The 16,776-nt window shown below is 48.4% G+C and overlaps 7 protein-coding genes across 7 annotated transcripts; 3 read left to right on the top strand and 4 right to left on the bottom strand.

The window, feature by feature from the left end:
* Window positions 1-593: 593 nt before the first annotated feature.
* HO133_000144 (uncharacterized protein) lies at window positions 594-1,274 on the bottom strand (the record flags this gene model as incomplete). The annotated part of the gene is made up of 1 exon (XM_037291084.1): window positions 594-1,274. One exon carries the CDS (start codon window positions 1,272-1,274, stop codon window positions 594-596), a length of 681 nt encoding a protein of 226 aa, XP_037152519.1.
* A 3,083-nt stretch (window positions 1,275-4,357) lies between these two features.
* Window positions 4,358-5,117, top strand: HO133_000143 (uncharacterized protein; the record flags this gene model as incomplete). The annotated part of the gene is made up of 3 exons (XM_037291083.1): window positions 4,358-4,478; window positions 4,535-4,794; window positions 5,055-5,117. The coding sequence occupies 3 exons, from the start codon at window positions 4,358-4,360 to the stop codon at window positions 5,115-5,117; spliced, it is 444 nt and encodes a 147-aa protein (XP_037152518.1).
* Window positions 5,118-5,726: 609 nt separating this feature from the next.
* On the bottom strand, window positions 5,727-6,451 carry HO133_000142 (uncharacterized protein; the record flags this gene model as incomplete). The annotated part of the gene is made up of 3 exons (XM_037291082.1): window positions 5,727-5,812; window positions 5,900-6,046; window positions 6,193-6,451. 3 exons carry the CDS (start codon window positions 6,449-6,451, stop codon window positions 5,727-5,729), a joined length of 492 nt encoding a protein of 163 aa, XP_037152517.1.
* A 685-nt stretch (window positions 6,452-7,136) lies between these two features.
* Window positions 7,137-8,123, bottom strand: HO133_000141 (uncharacterized protein; the record flags this gene model as incomplete). The annotated part of the gene is made up of 1 exon (XM_037291081.1): window positions 7,137-8,123. One exon carries the CDS (start codon window positions 8,121-8,123, stop codon window positions 7,137-7,139), a length of 987 nt encoding a protein of 328 aa, XP_037152516.1.
* Window positions 8,124-9,536: 1,413 nt separating this feature from the next.
* On the bottom strand, window positions 9,537-10,136 carry HO133_000140 (uncharacterized protein; the record flags this gene model as incomplete). The annotated part of the gene is made up of 1 exon (XM_037291080.1): window positions 9,537-10,136. The coding sequence occupies one exon, from the start codon at window positions 10,134-10,136 to the stop codon at window positions 9,537-9,539; it is 600 nt and encodes a 199-aa protein (XP_037152515.1).
* Window positions 10,137-11,119: 983 nt separating this feature from the next.
* On the top strand, window positions 11,120-12,129 carry HO133_000139 (uncharacterized protein; the record flags this gene model as incomplete). Its single annotated transcript, XM_037291079.1, has 2 exons — window positions 11,120-11,429; window positions 11,480-12,129. The coding sequence occupies 2 exons, from the start codon at window positions 11,120-11,122 to the stop codon at window positions 12,127-12,129; spliced, it is 960 nt and encodes a 319-aa protein (XP_037152514.1).
* Window positions 12,130-13,487: 1,358 nt separating this feature from the next.
* On the top strand, window positions 13,488-15,747 carry HO133_000138 (uncharacterized protein; the record flags this gene model as incomplete). Its single annotated transcript, XM_037291078.1, has 3 exons — window positions 13,488-14,092; window positions 14,766-14,943; window positions 15,433-15,747. The coding sequence occupies 3 exons, from the start codon at window positions 13,488-13,490 to the stop codon at window positions 15,745-15,747; spliced, it is 1,098 nt and encodes a 365-aa protein (XP_037152513.1).
* Window positions 15,748-16,776: the final 1,029 nt, after the last annotated feature.

Below are 16,776 nucleotides of genomic sequence, written 5' to 3'. Positions count from 1 at the left end.
CTTCATTTCTTTTCGATATTTCGATACTTCTTATTATAAGAATATAGTCTTTCTCTATTTTTTATAGATAATTATTATAAATTAATTCTTTATACTTAATATATCTTTCTAATTAAGCCTTAGCGCGCCTCTCTCTATATATATATATTTATATATAGATTAAAAACGTATAGTAAGCGATCAGAGTTTGATTTAACTTAGGGCTAGGGCTAAAATTCGATTTAACTTAGAAAAATCCAACTCCATAAATTTAATTCATAGGCCTTTTGTTAAGGAATCATTATGGTTTGAATCATATATGTGTGTGTAGTAAAAGATGTTGATTATCTATGTGGTCTGCAGGGCAGATATGTGCGGTGCCAAGCCTACGCTAGTGGCCCTATGAGTATCCCTGAGGCATCTCATGACAATTGCCCACAAAAAACAGAGAAATGCCATGTCCTCATGGCAAGAAGTATGCATGCATGATTTTTCGAATGTCGGAAAGGAGTGGAGATGCCGGGCCAATTAGTAGTGTGTATCCCACGAAATCTCCTGCCGCAGTGAAAGCTTTTGAATAATGAATGGCTGTCGAAACAAGACATCGGACGGTTTCAATTCGTCCAAATATGCATCGTCCGATATCCTCCTGCAGGGGCCCAATTGCCATGGCCATAGTGATTTGGCTGTGACCGTCGCAGTAGATCCTTCTCTTGTGTGCTCATTGCAGTGATGTACCATATCAATGCAGTGGGGATGATAGGCCAAATTGTAGTGTCGTTCTCCGCTTGCTGAGTGGCGATTTGACGTGGGATTGTGGAGAGGTGAGCCGTGTTCTTGACGATGGTGGCCTTGTTGTCGCTTGGTTTCTCCGCAGTATTCTCCATAGTCTTCTCCGCAGTCTTCTCCGCATTTGCCTGTTGTAGTTCCTCCTCTTGCTCAACTGAGTGCTCTTGCTGAGTGGCTAACTGAGTGGATTGGTGAGCTGGCTGAGTGGCTTGTAGGGACCTTCTCTTGTATTGCTGGCGTCGAGTCTTCTGATTCCGGTCCTTCTTTTTCTGCTGTGTTGCACGTACAAATGGACACTTCGGTGATCGAGTAGCGTGGAAATCAAATGGATTGTCACTATCCCAGTCACAAGGATCAAGATCGTATAGTGAGCACACCGTTAGATCCGGGGATGGAAAAGTAGGGTCGAATTCTCGATGAAAGCCAGCACGGGCTACGTCAGAGGCACTTGGATATACGTGTGGCCATGACGTGAATGAGGCAAGTCTTGCAGCGTATGAGTTCATTGTGATATCGACAGGCCTATTGAAAGGATCGATTGGGACGTGGGTTGTTGTTAAAAGGTACTCGATGATAGCGAGTGTGTTGGAGGTCCGGCTTGGAGCGTCACACTATTAGGTGTTGATGTGGGCTTTGCGTAAACGTCTGGAAAGACGCCTGGATGTCCTATGAAGTAGGGCCAGGTGTTGCTACCAATTGTTAAGGAATCATTATGGTTTGAATCATATATGTGTGTGTAGTAAAAGATGTTGATTATCTATGTGCCTGCAGGGCAGATATGTGCGGTGCCAAGCCTACGCTAGTGGCCCTATGAGTATCCCTGAGGCATCTCATGACACCTTTACTTATTTAGTCTTAATATCGTAAAGCGAATTAATATTAAGCTTTTATTATAGCTTCCGTAAGAGAGAGTTTTTTAATAGTCTTATAGGGCCGGAAATTGTTTCGTTTAAGTATACGTAGAATTATTATTAACGAGAGTTCTTATTTAATAGCTAATATAAATAAGATTTTCTTATAATTATAGCGATCTCTTCGTATAGCGATTATAATAATACTCTTAATCTCGAGAGTAATAATTAAAAGTTATCTAGATCTTAATATATTACTCACATATAATAGTAGTAATTTCTAAGACTTACTAAAATTAAATTCTCTATTATAGACTTATTTTTATAGATAATTAATAGTAAAGCGGGAGATCTTAGTAATAGTAGTAATAATTTTAGTTATAATGTTAGCTTCGATTAAAGCAAGTATCTAAAGTCTAATATCGTTATTATAATTAATAGCTTAAGCTTTATTTATAAATATTTTAATATAGAGAATATAGAGAGAATTACTTTTTATAGCTATATTAAGAACTTTATATATAATATAAAATCTTAAGATTCTCCCTCTTTTCTTATAAACTAGTACGTTTAGTATTAACGTCGTAATTCGATAAATATACTCTTTATATATAGCTATAATATCGCTATAACGCGTATATACTTCGTATATATATACTTTATATATATATATCTTATATATATAGTATTAATATCGCTATTAAGTAAAAAATAGTAATATTAAGAATATTTAAAATATTTAGAATATTTATTAAGTATGCCAAGAGATTTAGCGCATATGCAGGACTTTTGGTGTTATCCTCTGTAGAACATTTACTGTTGTGCTAAAGGCCCTTTGCGTAACCGATGGCCTAATAGCACGATCAACCAGCAGACGAACGACCCAGCATCGGCCTAGACATCTTCCTAGAAGCATCTGTGGAGATAGTCATATCTTAGGGCAATTCTAGTCTATCAGGAATTAGATACATCATCGTACGGCGGTACAATCCCATTCCCAATTCTTGGTCTCTTTATAGAAGCCTCCCAACCTTGACGTCAGCAACAAGAAAACCTTGTTAAATTCTCTAAATCTCCGCTGTTCCAGCATATATGCAGGCGCCTGTGCTAGAGCCCTCATAAGGGACTCCCACCCGAAGTTTGGGGGACACCGTACGTGTCCCGTGTTGAAAGGACAAGCTTCGCAGCGTTGATTGTCGTTATGCCGGGTACAACTTGATCGGTCCGTCTGAACGGGCCTAGTTTGCGTAAGGTGTCGAGGGCCATGTCGAAGATGTCGTAGATTGTTATCACTGATCTGGTCAGTTGAAAGGCAACCCGTAGGTGCGGGTCATTTGTAGCGTTGACGGTGTCGAGAGAGGTATTGATATCTGTGAAGGCTTGGAAAAGACCCTTGGTGGTGTTGGAAAGCGACGGAGTTTGAATGACACTCTGCGTCGCGTTCGTGATGTTGGAGAATATGGAGGTTGGTGCCTCCGTCACCTTGTACGTAATATGGCTGACTGTACGCCCTCAATGCTCGAGAACGATTACTCTAGTTCGGAAGTCAAGATATTATATCATGTCGTCCGTATACCAGGTTTCGGTGTCAGCATTGGCCATCGAAGATGAGTGGTGAGTTGCAACATCCTTCCAGGAAGCGCACAAGGAGCTGAACTTGCCAATGCATCGCCTGTTGCTTGGATTTTTTGTGTCAAATTAAAAAGCAGGATTGTGAAATGACATGGCTACAAGAATACTGAGACCCCAAACAGCATGTTCCCGCGGTATGCTCCCACCTTCTTCGACTGGTGTGACTGCAATTTTGACTCGATTGTGGCTGTCAAGCCTGTAGACTGTTTCAAACATGGGCCCTTGAAAATCTTCTAATGCTAGCTGGAGCGCGACGTTTACAGAATGCAAAAGGCATAGGTTAGGCCGAAGCTTTGGTCCATCGAAACTCGATACATAACCGAAAGCTCGGCCCAAGAAGGGGTGTACCTGGGCTGGCGAAGTCGGACGCGTCTAGTGCCTTGGTGGTTGAAGAGTCGAGGTTGAGACACGGGTCAGGTATATTGATAGCAGATACATGATTCAGAAGCATGTCGATCCACGCGAAGATAAACGAAAGCAAAGTGGATACAGTCCATCTACATTCTGAAGAGTCAATTACTAATGGCTCAGCAGTAGGCTCAAGATGAAAGATCAGCATTCGCAAAGAGAGAAGCTGGCTTTTTCTAAGTTTGCGCCTAATCAGCGCTTGCGCAAATGCGTGTGCGAGAAATCGAGAACACGGAGCACGACTTGAACTTTTTGCTTTTGCGGCTAGATTGACACATGTTCAAGCAAAGGTTTGCTTTATGACTTGGCCAGAGGTTCTGGTCACAGTGGGGACCATTGCAAACAGCTGGTGATTCGGCCTAAGTGTGGATATGCTTGGACAGGAATCATCTGGAGACCTCCATTCATCTTCATCTCCTTGGCGTCGAAGACCATCTCGCCTTACACTGAATTCAAGCTACCATCGGACTGTGGCTATTAATGACCTAGGCAGCGTAGGATCTGTGAGACCTGCACAGACTCCTCATAAAGATTGTCTTGCCAGATCGCATTACCACATTCTGTTGGCTTAGCGCCATGGTGCCAAGATTTAACCCTGATGCGGCCTAGCTCAGCCTTACACAAGATCTCATAATGAACACTTAGAGATCGTCCAACAATTTCTATACTGCGAAGTGCACTTCCGACCTCCACTCGTCATGGATCTAGTAGCAGGGGTTCGGAAAGAAGGCAGCCGCGGTGGTCGCGGTGAATTCAAATGGGAAGATGTCCGGGACTCACAACACAGAGAGAATTACCTCGGTCACAGTCTCATGGCTCGTACGTCTCCTCCATGCTTACTCTTCCCCGTATTACCTGCAGCTAACACCCCCCAGCCGTCGGCCGCTGGCAAAAGAACAAAGATCTAAACTGGTACGCCAAAGGGGACACGTCCGCCGCCGCCCTCTCCGCCGCCGAAGCCCGCAAAGAGGAAATACGACGGATCAAGGAGGCCGAAGAAAGTGCTCTCAGTGAAGCGCTTGGCTATGGGCCTACTATACGAAGTAATGCGAATGAGACACCCATTGGGCGGAAGGAGGTTGAGAAAGCGATCAAGGAGACTGCGGAGGGTGATGACGAGGAGGGTGCTAAGGGTGTGGGATTTGGGGCCTTTCTTGGAGGGGCACCGGTGGAGGAAGAAAGAGATGTGCTGCGTGGTGAAGGGCTGGATAGACCTGCCAGCAAGGTCGTGATAGAAAGAAGGAGAGACGGCGATAGTAGGAAGGAGAAAAGGAGAAGAAGCAAAAGCCGAGACAGGAGTAGCGAGAGGAGACATAGGAGGCATACCTATGGCGAGGAGAGGTCGCATCGGAGGCACCGATCGAGGGATAGATCACATCGCCGACAGACGGATAGGTCGAGAGAGAGGTATTCGCATGGAAGGGAGCGGTCGAGGAGCTACGAGAGGAGAAGAGATAAGGATCGGCAACCACGCCGGCCACGGGAGCGGAGTTACTCCCCAGACCCACCTAGACGGAGGCAGGATTCGCGAGATAGGGATTACGACTACAGAAGATGATGAAGAATAGATCTGACGACTGCAAATGATTCTAACCTCGAGCTCTTTGGAGATTCATACTCAGCAAAAGTCGACTTGGGAAATTCGAATCCTCAGGCAACCACAGTGATACCTGTCCCACTTGACTCGTAGAAAGTAGGACAGCCGCTGTTTCTTACCTTTGGTTAGCGGATGCCAAGTAGGCTAATTTCTTCCTATTACAACTGCTTTTCTAATGCTGAGAGCCAGACTAGTCTGCCATTGAGCTGCGTGTGACTGTGTGTGTCTGCTAATCCCTAGGAAAGGACCACGATCGCACCTATCCTTGGGCTTGTAAAGAAAGGCGCCGCTGTCTCTTCTCGCCGCTGGTCAACCACAGACGTCTTGACTGACCTAGCGCTGCTGCCATCTTCGTCGCCCATTTCACGGTTCCCAATAACTCCTTCTCTTCAGGCTCTCAAAACAAAGTGGTCGAGCTACGACCTATGATGGAGTAGAGACGAGAATTACGTCAAATTAACCACCCAGCTTCACGACGCACCCTGGTCGGGATATGGCACACGCTGATTGATAGCCGAATCTGTCGCCCAGAGGAATATACCTAGCGCGCTATCGTCTGCAGGCGCGAAACGGGTACTCAATCAGCAACAGTTTAAAGCTGCAACGCGGATAATTTGACAAGGAAAAGACATCGCTTGCTTACCGTACGCCGTCCACCCCAATTCCGACCTCCGAACCTGACAAGCCTCCGAAAGCAACCGCACATACTCCGAAACCGCCCGCCAGGTCGCAATCACCCCCATGGTGCCTCCGCCAGAGATGTCAGGCTTCGAGGGTACGTCGCCGACGTCTAAGAGGCTTACGATCGCTAGCACGCACGTACCTGACTCCCGCGCAACGTCAGCCCCGATGCATCACCACCCCATGACTGGGATATAGAACAGCGCACCACCCACTCACCGGAAGTATACCGCTTGGGAGTCCAAACCGGCGTACCGTACCCTGGCACCGTGTGCGGAAACCCTAGAGACAGCCATTGCGCTCGCCCTGGGTTTCGAGCGACGTCTTGTTCGAACGCGCGGATTGCGCGGTCGCAGTCGTCGATCTTGTAGGTGGGGGAGCCGGGACGTCCGCCTGTCCAGGAGGGAAGACTGGTGCATTGGTATTCGTGAGGGTGGTTGTGAGATGCGTTGAGAGTGGACGGCGCGGGGAGGAGGTTCAGGGATGCTGCTGCTGCTGCGGTGCCTAAGCGCATGGTAAGGGCTGTGAAAAGGAGGAGTCGAGAACGCGTTTTGCGTTGACGGGGAGTCATTCTGGATTTTGTTTTTCTTCGCTAAAGCTTGAGGGCGAGCGAAAAGGGAGATAACATTACTGGAGATGGGACCATTATGCTTATACTACGCTTCGTTTTGCACGGACCCTAGCGCCTGGAAGGCTGTTCAGTTCACGGATCACATCATGCCTCCGCATAATACACTAGGTTTGCTGGTCGCCAATCGCCAGTCGTATGTAACAACAGTACATGTGGCTAGGTATTCTATCCTGCCTCGTCCTGAACTTCATGAACCGTAAGGCATATTTCAATGTCATCTTCATTCGGTCACTGGAAATTGTGCGATGAAGCAAACCGGACAAACAATACACTTGAACATAGGTAGTCTCAATCTCATTCTCTCCGCAGTGTCTCGCGGGCCGTTACTTCGTTATCCCAATGCCGTCAGACTTCCGCAAAACGCCAAAAACGACCAACCCACCTTCCCCCAACCATCTCTACAACACCAACCGCCGAAATACAAGACATTGGCACCTCGCGCCCACGCTGAACTGCGTCCGATGGTGAGTCTTACCTCCCCCATCACCCGGAAAGAAGAAAAAATTCGAACGCCCCCCCAACTCCCTCCCTCCAGCACGTAGCTCACCCCCATCCATCCATCCTTCACTCACCAACCCCTCTCCTCGCCAAAAACCCCCCTGAACCCCTTATCAACGGCCTCGGAGAACGACAACCCCATCCTCTCCTTCCTCCCCTTCTTCTTCTCCGCAGCCCCCTTACCCCGCTGTCTTGCAACCACATCAACGGCGGCTTCGATCACCGCCCTCTTCTTACCACCGCGGCACCGTGTCATGGCGCCGATGGCGGCTTTGAACACGTTGGTCTTTCTGCCGTGGTGCGTCACGGCGATCAGAGTCGGGGCGTTGGGCTGGGGTTTCGTTGCGATGGTGCGCTGGTCCTGGTCGGAGTGGAGGGCGGTGCTGAGGTTGCGGGCGAAGGCGAGGTCGGTGCGTGTGGGGGGGTTGGAGTGTAGGGCGGTGGTGAAGGTGATGGGGGGTGGGGGTGGGGTGTGAATCGCGGTGGTCGTGGGCACGTGTACTTTTGCGCGCGGGGTGTCGGTCGGGAGGGATGGTTTTGTGATGGCGGTTTCACAGGCGTCGAGTTCGGCGATCTGGATCGTGGACGCTGTTGGTGGGGATGGGTGTGTAGTTGCGGCGGTGTTGGATGTTTTGGTAGGCGAGGATGTCTCTGTTGTGGGTGGTGTGAGTGATGATAGTAGCGTGTCGACCGAGTCGATCATCTCGTCGAAGCTGTTCGGCTCGACGACGGCAATCTTCTTCTGCGTCTGCTTGTGCATCTTGCTCTTCTTCTTCTTCTGCAGCTTCTGGCATTCATCTGCCCACTTCTGAAACTCTTGCTCCATGAACTCTACCTCCTTGAAATCCAGCTTCTTGCGCTGATTTCGAAGCTTCTTCTGCTCCTCGTGATCTGCAGCATCTGCCATCTGTTTCAGACTTAGATATACCATGTCTGCGGGAAGCAGGCGGCAGTGTCTCTTTCTCTCTTTGGGGACGTTGATGAGAGAGTGCGATGGGAGGAGGGGGAGGGGCCAGTCGGGCCGTGGGGCCGTGGAGGTCGCAATGAAGCGATCCATGGCGACAGGGGTGTGTGAGGGTTGCTTTTTCCGGAAAAGCAAAGGGGAGATGAGGATGCTGGACTGGGTGCTTGGTCGGATAGGGTACCTACCTGTGACTCCGAAGAAAGTGGATGCTCGAGTTGAGAGAAATGGGCTGTAGCACAGGCTTCTTGTATCCACTTGAGATGTGTGTTAAAGATCAAAGTTTCATGAGGGTCACAAAGACGGTTGACAATAGGGTTGTGTTGCGCTCAAGGATTACAATGGCGGTTTTGTTGCCTGGAGAGAAAACCTTTGACGACACAATGACTTTGCGATCCAACAAGGAAAGAACCACAAGGACACTGGACATAGGAACTACGATGTCCCAAGCTGGGTTTTTTGCGCGGACGAGCAAAGATTGGGCATAAATGAAGAGCATCAAGTCCAAAACAATACTTATTCGTCTAAAAAAGCGCACCACGAAAAAGTCTGAGAACAGGAGGTTGTTCATCGATGCTCGAACTTTTAATCTTTTTCAGACCTTTGATCCTCATCACTGCGTTCTTCCCTGGTAGTGTGCCGAGCTTGCAGTTGTAAATGTACTGTCAACGCTCATACGGGCCGATCCCTCCCGTGAAGCAGAAGAAAAGATTTCCAAGCAGAATCGCTATCAAATTGCGAGACCTATGCCTTTCTATGACATCGCGACTTCGCAAATAGGGGTGGAATTTCCTTTCTCCGTTGTTGCTCCACGATGCGAAAGTGCGCAAGCGTCCTCCTGTAACCAACGCGCGGTTATCGACGCGCAAAATCATGTGAATGTTTTGCGAACACTGCGCTCTGCTATCTCGTTCGGGAAGCGATTCAGCCCCGCGAGCGTGCACGCTGCCGCATGGGGCGCTGATGGGCGCACGCACCGGAGATTCTCGCAACATTCCGATTATGTTACATCATGAATGCTCACCGATCATTGCCCTATAGAGCCACTTACTTATTCAGGGCATTTTGTGTTTATTGCAATGCTATCCGCTTGACTGGAATATTTGTGCTTCCAGCTGATTATATTGCAGTATTTAGAAGAAATATATCCAGGGTTGTTGGGACAGTATAATCTTCGTTGCTGCCGCAGCATTGGGCTGGTTTACCTCTGGTCTGATCAACTTGACACACAACCCAGATACCGAGATCTGGAAAAAGCAGTAGCAGTTGCAAATACGTCAATAGGTTGCTATGTACCTCGTATGGCACTTTGGCTGCTCAAAACTATGTGACGTAGGAATATGAAGATCTGCCTATGACATGTGGCACAAAGACAATTAACGCTGTAGAAGTTCTCTGAAGATCATGAGATCGGACTGCGATACGAGGTTGAGAGCCAATGAAAGTCTCCGATTTCACCATCTGGCTAACCAAAGTCGAAGCGAAGGGCGACGGAATATTTGGTGTTGCCTAAGAGTCCGGCTCAAGGAGAGGACCGTGTTCTGCACCACGAACACTGAGAGGATTCCGCATCGTTGGCACGTCTGAGGTCCACCAATCAACGAAGATAACCCCGGCGAAGCCCCCTGCTCTGAAATTGATCTCAACGCACATCTCATACGCATGTGGAGCGGTAACTATGTATTCCGCAAGTCCATGCAGCACGAGATACAGGTCTGACCAGGTAAATTCCCTGAACAAAGCAGGCACTACGCTGATGGCGCCGAGGTGTCGGGGCTCATGATAGTAGTAGTAGCCGTCAGGAAGGTACACGTGTGGATGGAGTGCAGCGTTTGGTTTTATGGTAATGAGAACATTCTGGAGAAAGGTGGTCAATTGCCATGAAAGGAATTGACGATGGCCGAATGTCATAGCTAACTCCAGTGGTGAGTCGTAAATGGGATATGTGACGTTGGATCTTGGGAGGCATCTTATGTATTCTTCTGAGCCGTTTGAGAGGATATTCGCATTGCTGATTAGTTGTAAAGAAGGCGGAAGCGTGGCAGCTGATGTTAGAGTTGTGAAGAAGACTCGTAGCAGTATCGGGATGTAGGACCACATCTTGCGCATTGTATATCGGGGCTGTTGAGAGGAAAGCTATAGGTCAGTGAGTGAGCTTGGTGACGAAGGCTGTCAACGACAGTCTACCAAAATGGTGCCGGAGAGAACGTTGTTCAAGTGAGGGACATCATCCATGCGACCGCTTAATACATTACTCATCGCGATCCTGCGGAGAGCGCCAATGTGGTTGACAAGCCATATAGACCCGCCAATTGCCGTGGACTGACGAAGCGTTCGGAGGTATATGACTCCCAACCTTTAATTACCCGTTTTTAACTTTTGATCTGATGGAGAATTCAGCAGGGAGTATGGTTACTATTACGGGTTCGTCATGAGGCAGAGCCATAATAAACGCTTAGGTGTGGTCGTGGATTTGGACTTCTCTACTGCTTGACGCAGGAAGAGGGTAGGTTTTGTAGCTGATCCGGGAGTGGTGATTTTGGTCGCCCGTGCCCTAAAATTGTTGCCGATTGTTGGAAGCATCAGGGTTCGCAATAGCGGTTGGTATATCTGGATCCCGAGGAATTCAGGTGGAGTATCAGGCGGGAGTTGAATTTGATCCCTAAGATGACTTTAGAAGCGATCAGAAGTAGCAGAATTGCTGCAAATGCTTCCGACCGGTTGTTTGTAGAAAAAGATGGGTACGGAAGTAAGGTTAGTGTATACAACAGAACGGTCCAGTATAAAGATAAGGTAGGTAATTTACGGACTTCGGGGCGAAATCAAAGTCCGCTAGTCCTCTACTCTAGTTCGCTAGGCCAGTATTGGCACTAGCTCGTACTTAAATACCTGCTGCGCCGCTCGACAAACGGAAAATACGGAGAGCAATTGAATTCATGGCAAACCATAAGTACTTTATTTATATATATAGGAACGAATACCTTACTTTACCATATCCCCCAATCTCTCCCTACAACTACCATACTGTATAGTATAGAATAATACAAGACCAACGCCGTTTACTCTACTATCAGCCTAATTGAACCATCACCATGTTCTCACAACGAATCTTGAAATCTTCTGCTCCTCTCTTAGCTACCGCTGTCATCGGTGGAGGCCTTTACGCCGCTTCTCTTCAAAGTGCTTCCCAAACCCAATCGGCTGCTCCTCCTCCTCCGGCAGTAACAGACCGCATCGTGAAAACCTCTACACAACGTTCAAAAGAACCTGAGAAGATTTTTACTAGTGGCTTCTCCTTTCAAGATCTGAAATTACAGAGTTCAGAAGTCGTCAATCACAACACCAAAAGATTACGTTTTGAATTTCCGGACAAAGATGCAGTCGGCGGGTTACGCGCGTTATGTATGTCCAAAGGAAGCTCTTTGACAGCCGCCACCACTGATTCTTCATAGCTGCACTCCTAACAAAAGCCACTCCATCCGGTGCCTGGCTACCCGTTTTGCGGCCATACACCCCCATCAGTGACCCAGATGAGCCCGGCCACATCGACCTTCTCGTAAAGCGCTACCCAGACGGTAAAATGAGCAACCATCTCCACTCCCTGCTTCCAGGCCAAACGCTCTCCTTCAAAACCGGCCCGCTGCTCGCTTACGAATGGACGCCCAACAAGCACTCCCAAATCGCTCTCATCACCGGCGGTGCGGGTATCACCCCCATGTATCAGCTCACGCGCGCCATCCTCAAAAATCCCGAGGACCAGACGAAGGTCACCCTCGTCTTCGGCGTCAACGGCGACGCAGACGTGCTTTTTGAGCCCGAGTTTCGGGAATTGGAGCGCAAGTTCCCCGATCGTTTCAAGGCGGTGTACACGGTCAGCAGTCCGACGGCGAGCTCGCCGTTTCCGAAAGGTTATGTGACGAGAGAGCTGTTGAAGGCGCATATGCCCGGTCCGGAGGAGCGGGATATCAAGGTTTTGTTCTGCGGGCCGCCGGCTATGGAGAAGGCGATTGCGGGGTCGAAAGGGTTGCTGGGCAGTCAAGGCGGTGTGGGAGGGGTTTTGAAGGAGATGGGGTATTCTAGTGATCAAGTCTTCAAGCTTTAGTATTTTGATCAGTCTAATTGTCTGGCGCCCATCATGGCTCCCCAGGTCTGTCTAAAAACTACATTTCTTTTTTCCTCAACTTGTTCCTTATTCTGCCGCTGCACTTGACGAAACCTTATGGTCTGATTTCGGATGCTGGTGCGAACATATCCACGCACCCTACTTCCCCAAGGACAGCGATCGACGGAAAACCATTCCCCTTCGCAATTAAAAACACACTGTGTCAAGAGAAGTAGCCGAATCTATGAGCTTAATATCCCAGCACCGCCATAGTCGTATACATCTCTTTCTTTTTTCTGTTTCTTCTTGTAAGGCAGGTGCTCCAAGACACGTCCCCTGACACCTGGAGCCAGACATCAGAAAGGCTGCCGCGACGACATCTTTTTTTAGATTTTGTTTCAGATCCTTTCGAGGGGGTTCCTGCGTTGTTGAATTGGGGCACTATGCCCGAAGGAGCTGTCGTTGACGACTGAAGTTGCTGTCTAGTCTGGACATTAGATACGAGATAACGCCCTTGTTGATCGCATCGATGAGTGTTAAGGATCCGCACCGCTTCGGCTGCAACATTTTCCTTTCTTTTTCTTCTCTCTTTTTTTTGTCACCTCGCCCAGCCTTCGTTCCGGAAAGCAAGTGCGGTGCCAGGACACGAGATTTCAAATGGACCTGGCTTAGTGGCTGGATCTGTGGTCAAGATACAGGCAATTACTTATGTGGAGAAATATTACAGACTCGACGTTGAGACTGCTAATAATGCAACTCACCAGCTCTCTTCTCCATGTCCAGAAGCAAAACACTAGAAGTCAGTTCCGCATAAGCTACCTTCAGCTCTATTCCCTCGACCGTGTTGGATTTCAACAATCCCCCCTACGTGGCTTTCGTGCCAGAAGAGTCAGCGATGGCACCCATCTCCCCCCGTCCATAATACAGTTTGTCCATACCAATACACACGCTTCCATTTCGTAACACTACGCCCAATGTTCACTCTCAAGCAATATAATGATTGCCCGACCTAAAGCGCCAGCTTTCGATTACGTATACATTACCGCTCAAGTCTACCACCCTTCTCTGAAGAATTCGTCTGGCTGCGGATGAGCTCGAGGGTTTTCTACCTTCGAAGAAAGCATTGACTCCGTTAAAATACAAATCAACGAGTTCATACTGTCACGGATAGCCCTCTTCTGCGCTTGAACAAGTCTCGCAACAATGCTGCACTAAGGATGTCGGATGTATCAATATCCCGCAAAGGAACCGCACGATTTCCTCCGAATTCATGATCTCACGGAACCCTTACATGCAAGTCCTATTGAGACCCTTTCATTTTCTCCAGTACAGATCCAGTCCGTCCCCTCGCTACAAACATGCTTTTGCCAATAACATTCCTCTCCGCCCTCATCGCCCTGTCCACCACGCTCACCGTACCCACTTCGCCACACATCTACCGCGCAACGCAAAGTAACAGTTCCTCCTTCTCACCTCTCCCACTCCTCAAACCCTTACCCATCAAATCCGACCCCACAACATCACCAAACACCCTCAACCTCTACTCGCAAGCAAACACAACAACACCACCACCACCACCCACCATCGTCATCTGGCCCCAACTCCCCTTCACCACCGACACAGGCCGCCACCTCAACCTCACCATCGCGCGCCTCGGCCCCATCACCTCGCGCACGCGTCGCGGCGAACTCCTAAACGCCATCAGCGACCTCCACCACGCCGTCGCCGCCGAAGGCGATCCGTTCGAGCCCATCTCCGGGGTGTATGCGCGCTCCAGCGGGATTGTCTGGACGGTTTTTGCGTGCAGGGGTGAGGTTGCGATGAAGAGGTTTCAGGTGGCGCAGGTGTTGAGTATGGTTTGGATTCTCATGGAGGATTATGGGCCGAGGGAGGTGGTGGGGAGTGAGATTGTGAGTGCGGAGGGGAGGGGGTTGGCGAGTTTCGTGTTGAGGTTTTTGGGGGGGTAGGTGGGTTTTGTCGGCAGGCAGTCATGTATATGTATATGTATAGTCTCCTACCAGCATGTGACTCTTTATTCCGTTTCGTTTCTTTCAACATCATACTACTCTTCCACCCCTTCCCCCCAAACGGGTGCCTGTATATAGTCTCAAGTTTTACTTCAAGTGTATGTCGTGTAAGTACGGGAATCATCCAACACTAGGCTACGAGAGTATGCCTGATCAGACCTCTATTCGCTTGGTATGTTGTCGTTGGAACGGCTTGGTTACTGTCCACGTCATTTGTATGCCCACATTTGGGCCTAGTATATATGCATCTCTTTCCAGTATGAGACAACTACTCAATTGCAAAACACCTTTTCTTGGAGAGACCGCACTTCTCCGGAGCTCCAAAAAAGCTATTTCCGTGACACTGGCTCACCCAGAGCATTTACAGACATCGAGGGCCAACTTAGTACCATGGATGTGGATCGCGAACGTTCAGCACTGCTCGACGTTCTGAGAAAGGGGATGAATGGACACGCTAATGCAATGTTTTCGAGTCGGCTTAGCCAGTCGCATAGCCTACTGACTTATTACCGTTGTTGACAAGATGAGAGTACTTATATACAGAATTCGCTCAGGCGGAGATGTGAGCTAAACATCACAAACCAGCGGAAGCAAATAATGAAAAAGTAGAACTGATCTCAAGAAGTTGCAACGGAAAATGATGAGAGAGGATAGAGATGCGGACGAAGAGACGCAATTGGAGTTTCCAAAACGGTATCTTTCTCTTCTATCACTGGCCTTCTATAGACTCGTTGACTACAATGAAGACATACAATGGGCTATGCTCGTGGCTCTAAAGTCTGTGAACGTATGTCAGACGACGACGTCAGTTACCTACGCGAATTCTGTGGGATCTCCCCCGACAAGCCTTGAGTGAAGCCAAGAGAAAACAGATAAGACGATGAGTCGAAGTGAAAAAATCCAAACTCAAAACGAGTTGCGTACGGTTCCAGCCGTACTGGTTTTAGCATCCCACCATTCTATTGTCGTGTGTGACTTGGGAGGGAGAAGGTGGAAATCTGACTGAAGAGATGGGCTTTGAACAGGTCAGTCCTATTGTTCCATGATGAGCAAAAGCTCACTGGCGCTGGTTAACAAAAGACACTCTTAGAGACGGTCATTGTCATTTTGTATACCACGGTGTAACGATAAAAGGTCAAGCAGACCCGTGTCCGGGCCAACCCCAGTGGCCAATGCAGTGCTATTGCGTACTGGCGGCATCACAGAAGGCTTCAAGAGACTGAATCGTCATAATACTGATTGCTGGAAGGGTTGACATTGAAGAAGAAGCGATCAGGTTAAGGCAAGAGATCTTGCTACGGCCCAGGCTCTTGAGGCGGAGGGAATCACCGTGGATTCCACTATGGCACAATCTTGGCCCGCATGGAAGGATGATCAGCCATTGAAGAGGAAGAAGGGGGAAACCACCATAGCTGGGGATCAGGCTAGGGCTGCGCCTCACGAGGAGAAAGAGGATGTTGCTCCTGGTGATGCCACCGACGGGCAAAACAAGCCTGATCCTAGCAACGGACTTGACGGCCTATTCGACCATGACTATGGTGACCACGATGGCTACGATGGCAGCGACTTCTTTGATATGGAAGCTCACTAAAAGCAGTAAGTTCCAACTGTCAGATCTTGATCTCATGGGTTTTTAAGATGCTACTATACTCGAAGCTATGGAAATATGTCCTTGATCACCTTTGCTGCCTCTCTTTCTTGTAGTTTATGGGTCCACATGTTGTGCTATGATGTTACGATGTTTATGACTCTCTTCTTGTGCCCACCGTTCCTTATTTACCCTGGTGGTCCTCGATTCCTTGCGCAGGCTGTTGTGACGACATGACCTTAGACGCTACAACTTCTGTGGCTTTATAACTACTTCTTTCGTCGCTGGCTACCTCGAAGAAGCTGATCCAGCATATAAGCGAGAAAATATAATATTGAACATAGAGGATGAACTCTCCATTATCCAAAGCTTGGAATCTTTATTCCATCACATTCAGGACGCTCAGGGTGTTCCGTTGGAAGATTAGTATCCATCACCTGCGGTATTTTTGTGCGCGAATTCCGACGAAGGTGTCGTTCCGGATGCATGGCTAGTGTAAAAGAGCCATGTTATGTTCAAACTGCTTGGTATGAATTGTTTAGTCTACAAGGGCGTAGGTTTGACGGAAGATTCACACAGCGTAGCAAGATGATAACAACGAATAGACTTGCCCGATTCTGACTACATGTTATGCTTTGTTTCAAGTCGAAAGGGCGGGCAAGGCTTTAGTGCCAGATTTTGCCGCCTTCATTCCTCGCTCCGTGCCATTGGCGAGGAAGTCTCCGATGGAGACTAGGGGGTTAGTTGGTTCTGTTGTTTCAACGAAGGAGAGGGGCTGGAGAGGGATCGAGGTCTGTTTTGGATACAAGAAGAAGGAAAATAAAGGGCACAAAGTTAAAGGACCGTAACGAATGCTAGAAAATGGGATAAATGGTTTTCACGGACGCTTTCGGCACCTTCTGTTCTGGAGACGTATTCAAGACCACCAACCACATCTATTTCATCTACGCTTCACGAGCAAAGAACTTCATAGCACACGTGGATACGTATTCAAGGTTGCTAGGTACAATTACGCTGTTCTTTCTTAATTTT

The sequence above is a fragment of the Letharia lupina genome (genome assembly GCF_014066315.1).
Source record: "Letharia lupina isolate WasteWater1 chromosome Unknown contig_10, whole genome shotgun sequence".
Taxonomy (NCBI): domain Eukaryota; kingdom Fungi; phylum Ascomycota; class Lecanoromycetes; order Lecanorales; family Parmeliaceae; genus Letharia; species Letharia lupina.
Note: the sequence above shows the minus strand (reverse complement) of the source record. Positions and strands in the feature narration are given on the sequence as shown.